The sequence below is a fragment of the Meriones unguiculatus genome, chromosome 18, assembly GCF_030254825.1.
Source record: "Meriones unguiculatus strain TT.TT164.6M chromosome 18, Bangor_MerUng_6.1, whole genome shotgun sequence".
NCBI classification, from domain to species: domain Eukaryota; kingdom Metazoa; phylum Chordata; class Mammalia; order Rodentia; family Muridae; genus Meriones; species Meriones unguiculatus.
Genome location: NC_083365.1, coordinates 63,146,197 through 63,158,880, shown reverse-complemented (window position 1 = coordinate 63,158,880; position 12,684 = coordinate 63,146,197). Strand labels below are relative to the sequence as shown.

Here is a 12,684-nt window from a genome sequence, read left to right as displayed (position 1 = left end):
TAGAGACAACAAACATTTGTCAGTTGATTCCTCTCTATAAAGTAGGAGAAAGTGCATTGAGAGTAAATCTGTGTATAATTCTCTCTGGTTTTGACTACAGATGTGAGAAGTTGCTTCAAAATCCTGTCTCTCCATTCCCCAGTGACAGATTCTATCCTGGAATTGCTAACTGAATAAGAACTTTCTTTTCTGTTGCTTTTGTTGGGATTTATCACAATACCTGGACAGGAAACAAGAGAAATGACTAAGGAAAACTTCATTTATTCATTCAATCATTCATTGCTCAGGTGAATTACACACCACACACACAAAAAATGTTGAAACTCCAAATGCCTTTGGCCAGATGACATTTGCAAATGTAGCTGTCACTGAATACTAAGAAGTGAGACATAAAGCAATAGATTAAGATGACATCCAACAGCACTTCCCATTTCCAGTTTCATCAAGACAAACTCAATAAATCACAATAATTTCAAAGATGGGACTCACTGGAGAGAGAAGCAAAGAGGAATTAGGTAGATCCTAAGACTGACCTTGGCTACAAGCTTATCAAGATGCTGATTCCTGTCCCAGTCACATGCTTGCTCAACTCTCTGCATTTGTGATCAATTTGAAATGTTTGGTGAAAAATATCAGGCTTAGAATGAATATAAGTGTCTTTCTGGAGTTGATTCATACTTGATCCAAGAAAACACAATTCTAATGAACTAACCTTACACAGGGGCCAACTGAGACATAAGTCCCAAATTACTTCTAGCTTACACCATCCAACGAAATGATTTTTGTTGTCAAGATGATTGATGTCAGGAGCCAAATGCATAAATGCATGTGTGTATACTTTCGAACAGGAAATCATGTAAAAGAGAAGCAGAAGAAAGTAGATTCTCTTTGTTGTGTTATTTACCTTAGTTATTCAGTAGAAGAGCTCAGCTCACAAATTCAACAGGCTGGGAGTCTGTTGTAGTGTTTCCAGTCACCAGATCTGATCTCAACCCCAGCATTTACATTATTCCATGTAAAATATGTGTGTCTCTTAACTGTAACCAACATGATCTATCTGAAGTTGATTTCTCTACTGTGTGAAGTGAAGGGTAGCAATGGCACTTTCTATCCCATTGAGGATTAGAAAAACTTAGTGAAATGTCTCGTATAGGCCTGCTTGAAATGTCTATATATAGAGAGGTAATAGAATTATTTTGATTCTCAAGTAACTTGCAGTTCAAGATTGAAACTTTTGAGTGGTGGTGTATACCTTTAATCCCAACAGTCAGGGAGACAGAAGCAGGTAGATTGCTGTGAGTTCGAGACCAGCCTGGTCTACAAAGTGAGTCTAGGACAACCAAGGCTACACAGAGAAACCCTCTCTTGAAAAACTAAAAAATAAAATAAAATATTGAGACTTTAAAAAAAGTCTGAAAATTACTTTAAGGATAAAGCCATTTTTTTCCATTTTTCTACCTCCACAGTAAACTGTTGTTTGAATTTTCCCTGGGAGATGTAAACAACGAGCTCTCTGTTAATTCTAGACAGAGCAAAAACTACAAACCAAAGAAGTTCCACTCAAGTCTACCTTCTGGAGACAGGGAGTTCACTGGTTCCCTATCTGACAATAGATGAGGCATGCTCACAGCAACATGGTGCCTCAGGTAGCTGCCTCACTGATAGCTCACTGTGGCCTGGGGGATGACTCACAAAAGCTGTATCCCTCAACTTCCCTGAACTACTTACACACATCATGGGGTGGGGCTAAAGCATATTCTGTCCCAAGAATTCTAATTATATAACCTCTGAAAGGGGCATGCAAAGAGTGCAAACTTTATGTCACTGATCTTAATATTCCTCTCTAAAAAGGAATGTTATCATTTGGAAAAATAGCTACTGTACAGATATCAAGATAAAAAACAAGGCAGGAAAATATATTAAGATGACAGCAGAAATATGTATGTACAGAGACAGCCAAGTAACTCAACGTACTATCTCAGGGTGTGGTCTGAAAAGACACAAGAAGGCAGACCCAGTTATCAATGTACAGCACACTGCAATTTTACAAGTATTTCTTTCCTTTTAAAAACTGGCAACTTGGGGATGGAAAATTGGCTCATCAGATACAGGTGCTTGTTTCCAGGCCTGACAACCTGACTTAAATTCCAAGAACCTACATGGCAGGAGGAGGAAACTGACTCTTACAACGTGTCCTGTAACACTTTGTGTTACTCTTTGTGTACATAAGTTTCTCTCTGTATATATGTACATGTATCTTTGTATGGGTACTTGTGTTGTCTCTCTGTGCATATGCATGTATCTGTGCATTGTCTTTGTGTTGTCTCTGTGTGTATGTACGCGTATGTGCGCATGTGTGCTTATGTTGTTTCTGTGTATACATGCACAAGTGTGTATAGAAGTGTGTTTGGGTATAGTCTATGTGTATGTTTCTCTATGTGTGTAAGCACAGATGTGCACACCTGTGTATGTTATTGGATTAATATGCATTCTCTTAAAATTATTCCAACACTTAGTCTGCTGTGTACATTCCTTACCATAAAAATATATTATGTAAAATTTTCTTCTTTTTAAAAATAAAACACAGCTAGGGAAGAGCACAACTTTAGTTCACTGTTAAAGGTGGTACACAGTGCTTCGTGTCTTCATGTTCTGACAGCATTGGGAAGTGGCATGCGTTTCTTGTCTGGGGAAAAATTGCACTAAGTTTTGTATGTCTACACATTGAGAAGTGCATTTTTACCAGAGAAATTGCTCCAGCCACCCTTTTTCCATTTATAAACTTGTTGACTAATCCACACACAAGAAAATGTGCAATATTTCTTGCATTTGCCAACTCTGCTAGGAGAAAAATGACACTAACAAGATATATGAAGAGTTATTCAAATCCACGAAGGAGAGTGACTACAGAGTAAGGGAAAGAGAAGCAAGTGTTAGACTCCATAAATCTTCCCCTCTTTGTTGCACAAAAGCCCCAGAAAAGAAATAATGAGCCTTTGTGATCAGCTTGTATGTGCCATTGATTTATCTTGTGGTTAAAGGAGGCTTACTCACTGAAATTGAAACAGACAAGACAGTGCAATTGAGGTTTGGCCTCTTGGCCTGCATTCTTATCAGAATTGGAAACAACTTCAAGGTTATTTTATTAGTTCAGACTAAGAGACTGGTTTTGTCCCTCAGGAATGTTCATTTTTATTCTCTGGGCTCAAGCAATAGACTTTACATGTGTGTTTCTTAATCTGGTAACCTGATGTCTTAGTTAATTTTCCATTGCTATGATAAGACACTATGACAAAGAAAGTGCTTAATTTGTACTCATGGTTGCAAATGGCCAGTGTCCACGACCACCATTATAGTAAGCATGGTAACAGCAAGGCAGGCATAGTGCTGGAGCAATAGCTAAGAGCTTATATCATATACATAAACATTAGGCACAGACAGCTGGCTGACTTGTGAGACCACAGAGCCAGTCTCAAACAACACACTCTTTCCTACAAGGTTACACCTGCTAATTCTTCCCCAAAAGTTCCACCAATGAGGAGCAAGTTATAAACATAAGCTTAAAGAGGGTGTTCTCACTCAAACTACCATCCTAGGATGGATAAAGGAAGGTATATTTCTAACCTTCTACACTGCTCATTATTTTTTCATGTCACCCAATACCCTACATCCTTTCAACTTACAGATAAACCCTCCTATTATGTGTGTGTATGCATGCTTGTTGTGTATGTACATGTGTGTAGATTCACATGTGAGTACATGTGAGCATGTTCACAGCACAGCAAATGGAGGTATGGAAACAGTCCTTAGACACCTTCCCCGATTTAAGACAATATTCCTCTCTGGCCTGTAACTTCATAATGTAAGCGAGGCTACCTGACATGTGATCTTCCATGGCTCTAGCTGTACCTCACATTTTACATCTCTGGGCTTACAGGCATGCACCACGTAACCTAGGTTTTTCATCACTTCTGAGGATCAAACTCAGGTCCCTGAACTTTCAGGTCAAGCACTTTCCCAGCTGACCCATCTCCCCAGCCCCAATTTAGAATTTATTTTCCTTGTTGACATATTTCTTGCCCAAGACAGTACGTTTGCTATGTCTATTCTATCTACCTTGATAAGCTCATATGAAGACATAGTTTCTTTCTAGGTTCCTGGTTCACTATCTTCCTAATGCAGTGACCTTTAATACAATTCCATATATTGTGGTGACACCAATCTTGAAATTACTTTGATTACTACTTCATAAGAGTAATTTTGCTACTGTTATGAATCATAATGTAAATATCTGTGTTTTACAATGGTCTTAGGTGATCCCTATGAAAGGTTTGTACACCCCAAAAGGGTCATGACCCACAGGTTGAGAACTGCTGTTCTAGACCAAAATTTAAATGAGTTGTAGCATGAGGTGTAAAAGAGGAATGAGCCTCAGTTAAGACAACTGATAGAGACAGAAAATATTTATTTGTATTTTCTGCACTCAGAATTTCTCCCGCTCATCCTTCTCCCCCTCTTTTCTCCTCCCTCCTTCTCTTTTCCATTAGTCCAACTGGCAGAACTCAAGGATTTGTACTCACCCTCTGCACATCTGTGCATGACCTTGAGTTCAAGGTTTGAATACTAATTGCCTGTTTTCTAAAGCCAGAATGGGCCTCTGTCCCTTCTGGGATCTCCCTGAATTCTCAGCAGCTCAGACATACAGACTAATGGGATTTTGTTGTGCTTTCCATCTTCTTGTCTCCTGTCATAATACCTTCTTATATCAAGGAAGATCTAGGTTTTTCTGTGTGAACAAAACAATCTGAAAGTTTAAATCTGTTCAATGCTTTATGGAGTGATTTAAGCCTCTCCTGACCCTTTCTAGATATTTTCTTAGCTGAGAGTAAGATTACAGCCAAAGTCTATGTGTGAGGTGAGAATCATCATCTGCTACATAATATTTTAATCGAAAAAACTTTAGGATAAATACACAGATAACACATAATGCACCTACTGATTTTTGGCAGTAGGTGAATACTCAAGACCCAGTGGATAGCAGTAACTGAACACACTGTATTCCATGACCTGCAGTAAGCTTTACAATAAACACATGGAGCAACAAATAGAATAACTTAAACTTCATAAATTCAATTGTCCATATGGCTAACCAGTGAGTTGCATAATAACCCAACAGCTGTCTTTCCCTCTTCCAATGCACAGTCCTGTACTACATAAGCATAAGGGAATATGCTTCAGTTTTGTCTCCTTGGTGCACCAAAAAGCTCTCTTTGAAATTGTCCAGAAGGAGTAACTGACTCTATCCCTTTCATTTCAGATGAAAGACATGATAGGCTGCATAAAAACTTGTGTTTTATTTATGTGCAGAGACCATGGATGTGTAAGCATTTTAAGAAGAGCTATGTGTCCCTCTCTCCAGGCAATTCTGTTTTTTTGTTTTTGTTTTTTTTTTGTTTGTTTGTTTGTTTTTTGTAGTAAAAAATTACCTATAGCTTCTCATCCTCCTGGCCTCCCATCCTGAGGTCTGGCATTATTGAGGTACACTGCCATGCATAATTTATTCAGTGGTGCTGGTAATTGAACTCAGGGCTTCATGCATGCCAGGCGAGCACTCTACCAACTGGATCACACTCTAGGCCTTGGCTTCTGATTTAACTTTCTTTCTCTCACTGGGAACTTAAAGAAAAGTTCAACACAGCTGACAATTACACCACAGCTAAGTGTTACCACAAAGATGTTACTCTTATGTAATAAGATGCTACAGGTGGACAAGAGGAAGCTGCAATGAAATTACCCTTCAGATGAGCCTCTTTGGGAGAGTGACATAGCATCAAGGCCACAAAAGGCTGACAGGCCAAGAAATGAGAGCGAGGAGCCCTTAGGTCCAAAGAACAATGAGGAAGCATCTTATTCTTACTGGTTTTCAAGGAGACATGGATAGGTCCCACACCAAATGCCTTAGTCTACCTGCTAGACGTCATCAGCATCTGGCTTTAACTCAAGGTTCTCTAATGTTTTGACAGTAGGAAAAGAACAGGCCTTCCTTGCAACTACAGAGGGAAAAGGAAGAGCTGCATGGTCACAGCAGATTTTTCATTTTGTCTAGGTAAAGAGACCATACAGGAAGTGGTTTGGTTTCTGGGACAGGGGGCAGCTAGAAATTCTGTGATCTACTCATTGTATTTATGGCATACAGCTATGACACCTTTCATGTTTTCTGCCTTATTTTTTTACCATTAGGAGGGACATCATCAAGACAGAAAGGCTTTCTTGGATGCATCCGTTCTTTACGTTTGAATGGACAGAAAATAGATCTGGAGGAGAGAGCAAAGGTCACGCCTGGAGTCAGACCTGGCTGTCCAGGTCACTGCAGCAGCTATGGAAGCAACTGCCACCATGGGGGCAAGTGTGTAGAGAAACACAGCGGCTACTCTTGTGACTGTACCAACTCACCATATGAGGGACCTTTCTGCCAGAAAGGTAAGGTGGGCAGGCATGCCATTACTGTGTGTGGTCCTGTAGCATCCAAATATTATGGCCAATGATCCCATACCATTAGGCCATCCACACCATTTCCACTGCATGAAACGCTCTACTCCCCACATACCATGGTTAAAACAATGGTACCTATGCCTTCAGGCAATCTACACCATTGCTACTCCATGTGAGTATGTAGTATCTACACGGCACTGTTAAACCATGCCCTCAAATAGTGCCCATGCTTTGTACTCTCCTGTGTTTGGACTCTGCGTAGGTCATTAGCATTATCTTATGCATGCACTGGGCTGTGTACTTGCTGGACGTTCAATTGTACTTAGTAATAACTGAAAATGGGCACATCGTCCAGGCTGAAGGACCAGCAGACCAGGACTGGATCTTCTATTTATGTTTAATGGCATACTCACGTTTCTAGTTCCAGTACCTCAATTAGAAAATGTATTAGAGTACCACAGAGTATGAAGGAAGGCATAAAAACACTTAAGCCATTTTTTTATTTTTTGAATGAATACATGTCAATATGTAAAATAAGAAAATATTTGTCTACTCTAAAGCTTTATAGTTTTTTTTAACAAAACTATAGTTTTTTTCTCTACAAAAAAAAAAAAAAAAGATTGCTGAGCACCCAAAGTAAACAATATTCAAGAACAGTGTTTAATGCTAAAGTGAAATATTTTACCTGCTATGGGACTCAATAACTCCACATGGCTTTTGTCAATTCATTAAGACACACTCTGTTTTGATGTGTGTATGTGTGAATGTCCACAAGCACACATATTTCCTATGGAAAAGAGATGTGCATGTGTGTTAAGGCTATAAGACAAAATGGGCATACATTCTGCAGGTAACATCTACCCTGTATTTTAAGGCAAGGTCTCTCACTCGTTATGACTCTCCAATAGCCTAGGGTAGCTGGCCTGAGAGCTACAGTGATCTTTCAGATTATTCTTCCCAGCTACTGAGATTGCAGTCACCACTATGCTAATTTTTTAACATGGGTTTTGAAAATCACACTATAAGCAGTGCAACAACAGAGCCATCTTTTCAGGTTGAAGACATATTTTTCAAGCTCTTCTACCATGTTAGACTAAATAAGCTACTATGTAGTCCAGCTTAATCTAAAAGTTAAAGAGAAAAAAAAAAGTATCCAATGTTTCCCTTAAAGGATTTTGTAATTTAACGTCTCTCTTCTTTCTGTGATTAATAAGAGTCCAGCCTCACTGAGGCAAAATCTTTTTGGGGGAAGTTTTACTCAGGGTCAGCATACAAATCTGCAGTCCAGAGCGGCCAAATGTACATTTCAAGCTGGCACCAAACTTGGGAATGTGAAAGAATCTCCACATGGCACATCCCAATTGGTTGGGATGCTCGTTATTGCCAGGAAACATAAAAATCTCTTCGGGAAAACAAAATATAGGAATGAACTTCCAGACAAACAGTGTTAAATCGTGCATCAGAGCTGGAAATACAGAAAACAGGTCCCATGCCAATAGCTCTTCACTGAAGACAAATCATTGAATTTAATAATTTCAAACTCTTTAACTCTCTAAAGTCTCTCTAAAAGTCCAAAGTCCCTGAAGTGTTTATTCCTCTAATATGAAAAATGAGTTACATTCTTTCTTATTTGAAGAGGGAGGAGCCAAGGCACTGTCCAATCAAAGCAAAGCAATACTAAATGCAGACAGTGTAAGAAGGTCAGGGCTTGGCCCCTGGAGCCCACTCATGATCTGCACTCGCAAGGGCAGAGGCAGCTCCCTTTCCCTGGTTCTGGTATCTGCAGTACACGTGGCTCCTTTGCTAAACTCAGTCCAGCTCTCTCCTACAGCTGTTACTTACCTTGGCTGTTGTCACACAGTCCTGACAGGTTTAAAAGGACGGGCTCTCTACCATCACTGATGGCTTCCTGGCCTCTCTTTTCTTACTCTGATACTACCACATGGTGGCAAACCAGCTTGTCCAAATGATCCCTCCAATCCTGGGCTTTCTACTGTAACTGAGATTATATTCTCACCAATGTCCTCTCCTGTCCACTCATGATGCTGTACTTGATGTTCTCCACGGCCCCCTCAGTACTGCAGTTTCATACCACAAAAAAAAAAACAAAAAAAAAAAAAAACAAAAAAACAAAAAAAACAGTGCCATGTGGAGATTCTTTCACATTCCCAAGTTTGGTGCCAGCTTGAAATGTACATTTGGCCGCTCTGGACTGCAGATTTGTATGCTGACCCTGAGTAAAACTTCCCCCAAAAAGATTTTGCCTCAGTGAGGCTGGACTCTTATTAATCACAGCTGATCCCTCAGCACCAACTAAGCAACATCTGTTATCTGAATGAAGCACAAATTTCACCTGTGAAGATTGTTAATTCAACCTACCACACAAACAATCCTGACAGCTTATTCTTCCCTTTGAAACTTAACAAGCCAGGCCTTGCTCTCAGTGTTAGGTTTCATATTCACACAGATAGCCCAGTGGACTCTGAGGACTCAATGGCTTTTCCAGCCCAAAGTGCCAAATACCTTCCACAGTCTTTGTCAAAACAGAATGCTCAGGTCTATCCCAATAGTACTCCATAACCTGCTTCTGATTTCTGTTTCAATTTACTCTCTTTTGGTGTGATAAACACTATGGCAGAAAGAACTTGGGGAAGAAAGGGCTGATGTGGATTAGAGGTCACAATCTAACATCAGAAGACAAGGCAGTGACCCAACGCAGGGACATGGAGGCAGGAACTATGCCATAGACCAGGGAAGAATGTATACTGGCTTACTCTCTGTGACTTGCTCAGCCCAATATTGTGGATAATCCAGGACCACTTGCCCAGGGGTGGCACATGCACAGAACAGGCTGGGACCTCCTAGATCAGTCATTAAAAAATTCTCCCACAGACTTTGCTATTGGCCAATCTTATGGAGACTTTTTTTTCGATTGAAGTTTGTCTTCCTGACAAACTTTTGTTACCCTGACCTGTGAAAAACTCACAAAGACAGCAAGTATAACATTCTTACAGAATACGCAAATATGTTTTAAACTAACTTGAAGACAAAAGTGCTCTCAGTTTTCATAAGGAGAGAGAGCTCTGTCAGTTCACATCAAAAGTGGCTGCATTGTCCTCTACTATGGCCTGGTAAGGCTGCTCCCCACCAGGGGGAGGTGATCAAAGAGCAGGCCAATCAGATTATGTCAGAGGCAGTCCCTCTTCACATTACTATGTAACCCAATTGGACTCTGAACTGCCCTGGGCTACATCTGTGCAGGGGTTCTGGGTTATCTCCAAGAATAGTCCTTGGTTGGAGTATGAGTCTCTGGGAAGTTCCCTGTGTTCAAATTTTCTTGTTCTGTTGCTCTCCTTGTGGAGACCCTGTCCTCTCCAGCTCTTACTATTTCCCAGTTCTTACCTAAAATTCCATTCACTCTGCCCAACAGTTGCCCATCAGGCTCAGCATCTGCTTTGATAGTCTGAAGGGCAGAGGCTTTCAGAGGCCCTCTGTGGTAGGTTCCTAGGTTGTTTCCTGTTTTCTTCTTCTTCTGATGTCCATCCTCTTTGCCTTTCTGGATGGGGATTGGACATTTTAGTTAGGGTCCTCTCTCTTGCTTAGTTTCTTTAGATGCACAGGTTTTAGTGGGTTTGTCCTATGTTGTATGTCTATATGAGTGAGTATATACCATGTGTGTCTTTTTGCTTCTGGGACAACTCACTCAGGATGATCCTTTTCAGATCCCACCATTTACCTGCAAATTTCATGATTTCCTTATTTTTCATTGCTGAGTAATATTCCATTGTGTAGATGTACCACAATTTCTGCATCCATTCTTCAGTTGAGGGGCATCTGGGTTGTTTCCAGCTTCTGGCTATTACAAATAAAGCTGCTACAAACATGGTTGAGCAAATGTCCTTTTTGTGTACTTGAGCCTCTTTTGGATATATGCCCAGGAGTGGTATGGCTGGATCTTGAGGAAGCACTATTCCTAGTTGTCTAAGAAAGCGCCAGATTGATTTCCAGAGTGGTTGTACAAGTTTACATTCCCACCAGTAGTAGAGAAGGGTTCCCCTTTCTCCACAACCTCTCCAGCATGTGTTGTCACTTGAGTTTTTGATCTTGGCCATTCTCATGGGTGTAAGGTGAAATCTCAGGGTTGTTTTGATTTGCATTTCCCTAATGGCTAGTGAGGTTGAACATTTCTTTAAGTGTTTCTCTGCCATTTGGTATTCCTCTACAGAGAATTCTCTGTTTAGCTCTGTTCCCCATTTTTTAAGTGGATTACTTGGTTTGCTGCTTTTCAGCTTCTTTAGTTCTTTATATATACTGGATATGAGTCCTCTGTCAGATAAAGGGTTGGTGAAGATTCTTTCCCAATCTGTAGGTGGTCGCTTTGTTTTGATGACGGTGTCCTTTGCTTTACAGAAGCTTTTCAGTTTCATGAGGTCCCATTTATTGGTTGTTGCTCTTAGAGCCTGTGCTGTTGGTGTTCTGTTCAGGAAGTTTTCCCCTGTACCAATGAGTTCTAGGGTATTTCCCACTTTTTTTTCAAGCCGATTTAATGTGTCTGGTTTTATGTTGAGGTCTTTGATCCACTTGGACTTCAGTTTTGTGCAGGGTGACAAGTATGGATCTATTTTCATTTTTCTACATGTAGACATCCAGTTAGTCCAGCACCATTTGTTGAAGATGCTATCTTTTTTCCATTGTATGGTTTTGGCGTCTTTGTCAAAGATCAGGTGTCCATAAGTGTGTGGGTTTATTTCTGGGTCCTCTGTTCGGTTCCATTGATCCACCATTCTGTTTCTATGCCAGTACCATGCAGTTTTTAAAACTGTTGCTCTATAGTACAACTTAAGATCAGGGATGGAGATACCTCCGGAAGATCTTTTATTGTAGAGGATTGTTTTAGCAATTCTGGGTTTCTTGTTATTCCATATGAAGTTGAGAATTTTTCTTTCCAGGTCTGTAAATAATTGTGTTGGTAATTTGATGGGAATTGCATTGAATCTGTAGATTGCTTTTGGTAAGATGGCCATTTTTACTATGTTAATTTTGCCAAGCCATGAGCATGGGAGATCTTTCTATCTTCTCATATCTTCTTCTAATTCTTTCTTCAGAGATTTGAAATTTTTTTCATACAAGTCTTTGACTTCCTTGGTTAGGGTTACTCCGAGGTACCTTATGTCATTTGTGGCTATTGTGAAGGGTGTTGTTTCCCTAATTTCTTAGTTTTTAAGTCAGACATACTTTAAATGCAAAGAAATTCCTGCCCGCACCTCCACCCCCACCCCCATAAAGGTGGATGCTGTCTTAGTTCCTGTTGATTTCACACATAACAACTTACCTGGTTTCAGATTCCTTTCATTGTCAGCCTCCTCAAACTCTCTTGACCATGAACAGCCCTGTGCCCTCCCTAGAAACCACTTTTCTCTTTCTGTCTCTGTGAATTTGCCTAGGGTGGAACTTTGACATACAGAAACCCTAATACTTGTTGCTTCTTTGCATTACCTTTTTCCCATTATATAATGTTATCACTAGATCCATGTTATAGTAGTTTTTTTTTTTTTTTCTTCTTTCTAATGCCAAGGCATTTGTGGATACTCCCCACTTTGCTTTCCGGTTTGTTGGTCAATTGACAGTGGACTGTCTCCATTTTCTTATGTTTTTAATACTATCACTGAGGCTCACATGCATGTTTGGGAATGGCAAGTTTTGCTTTTGATTTTGTCTAGTTTCATTACATTTATCCACTTGGGCTTGTGAAGCTGTTGAAGCACTTTGTGCCCTGTGATCGATCCTCTGAAGACAAACAACCGCATTCAGAATTTCATTTCTCTTCTTCCCTCTGTAATTGAGAATGCATCGAAGAAATGTTGGAAATGGCTGTTCCATGGGGAGTATAGTTTTATTGATTGTAGATATGAGAGAAAGAACAGACAGAGGCAACTGGAAGAGTCCACAACAGAGAGAAAAAGAAGCAGATAGGACAGGCCAGCTCCAGGGCTATTGCTCCTGCATGGATAGGAGAGTGGCAGAGAGAAGCAGGGGAGAATAGGAGAGAGGCTAGCAATGGAAGCCAGTAATCGTGGAGAGGGGTGGGAGTGGGGCTTGCCAAGTTTTGTAATCTTGAATATCCTGGGAGCTAGCACAGTAGAAGGGTAAGATGGACAAATGCATGAGGATGCAGCTATGGGCTTTAGAATG

At 40.3% G+C, this 12,684-nt stretch overlaps 1 protein-coding gene across 1 annotated transcript in view; it reads left to right on the top strand.

Moving 5' to 3' along the window:
* The window catches only part of LOC110565027 (contactin-associated protein like 5-1-like), a 703,043-nt gene that overhangs the window by 602,674 nt on the left and 87,685 nt on the right, over positions 1-12,684 (top strand). Inside the window, exon 18 of the mRNA XM_060371632.1 lies at positions 6,241-6,480. Coding sequence (XP_060227615.1) covers positions 6,241-6,480 — 240 coding nt within the window. The remainder of the gene's footprint in view (positions 1-6,240; positions 6,481-12,684) is intronic.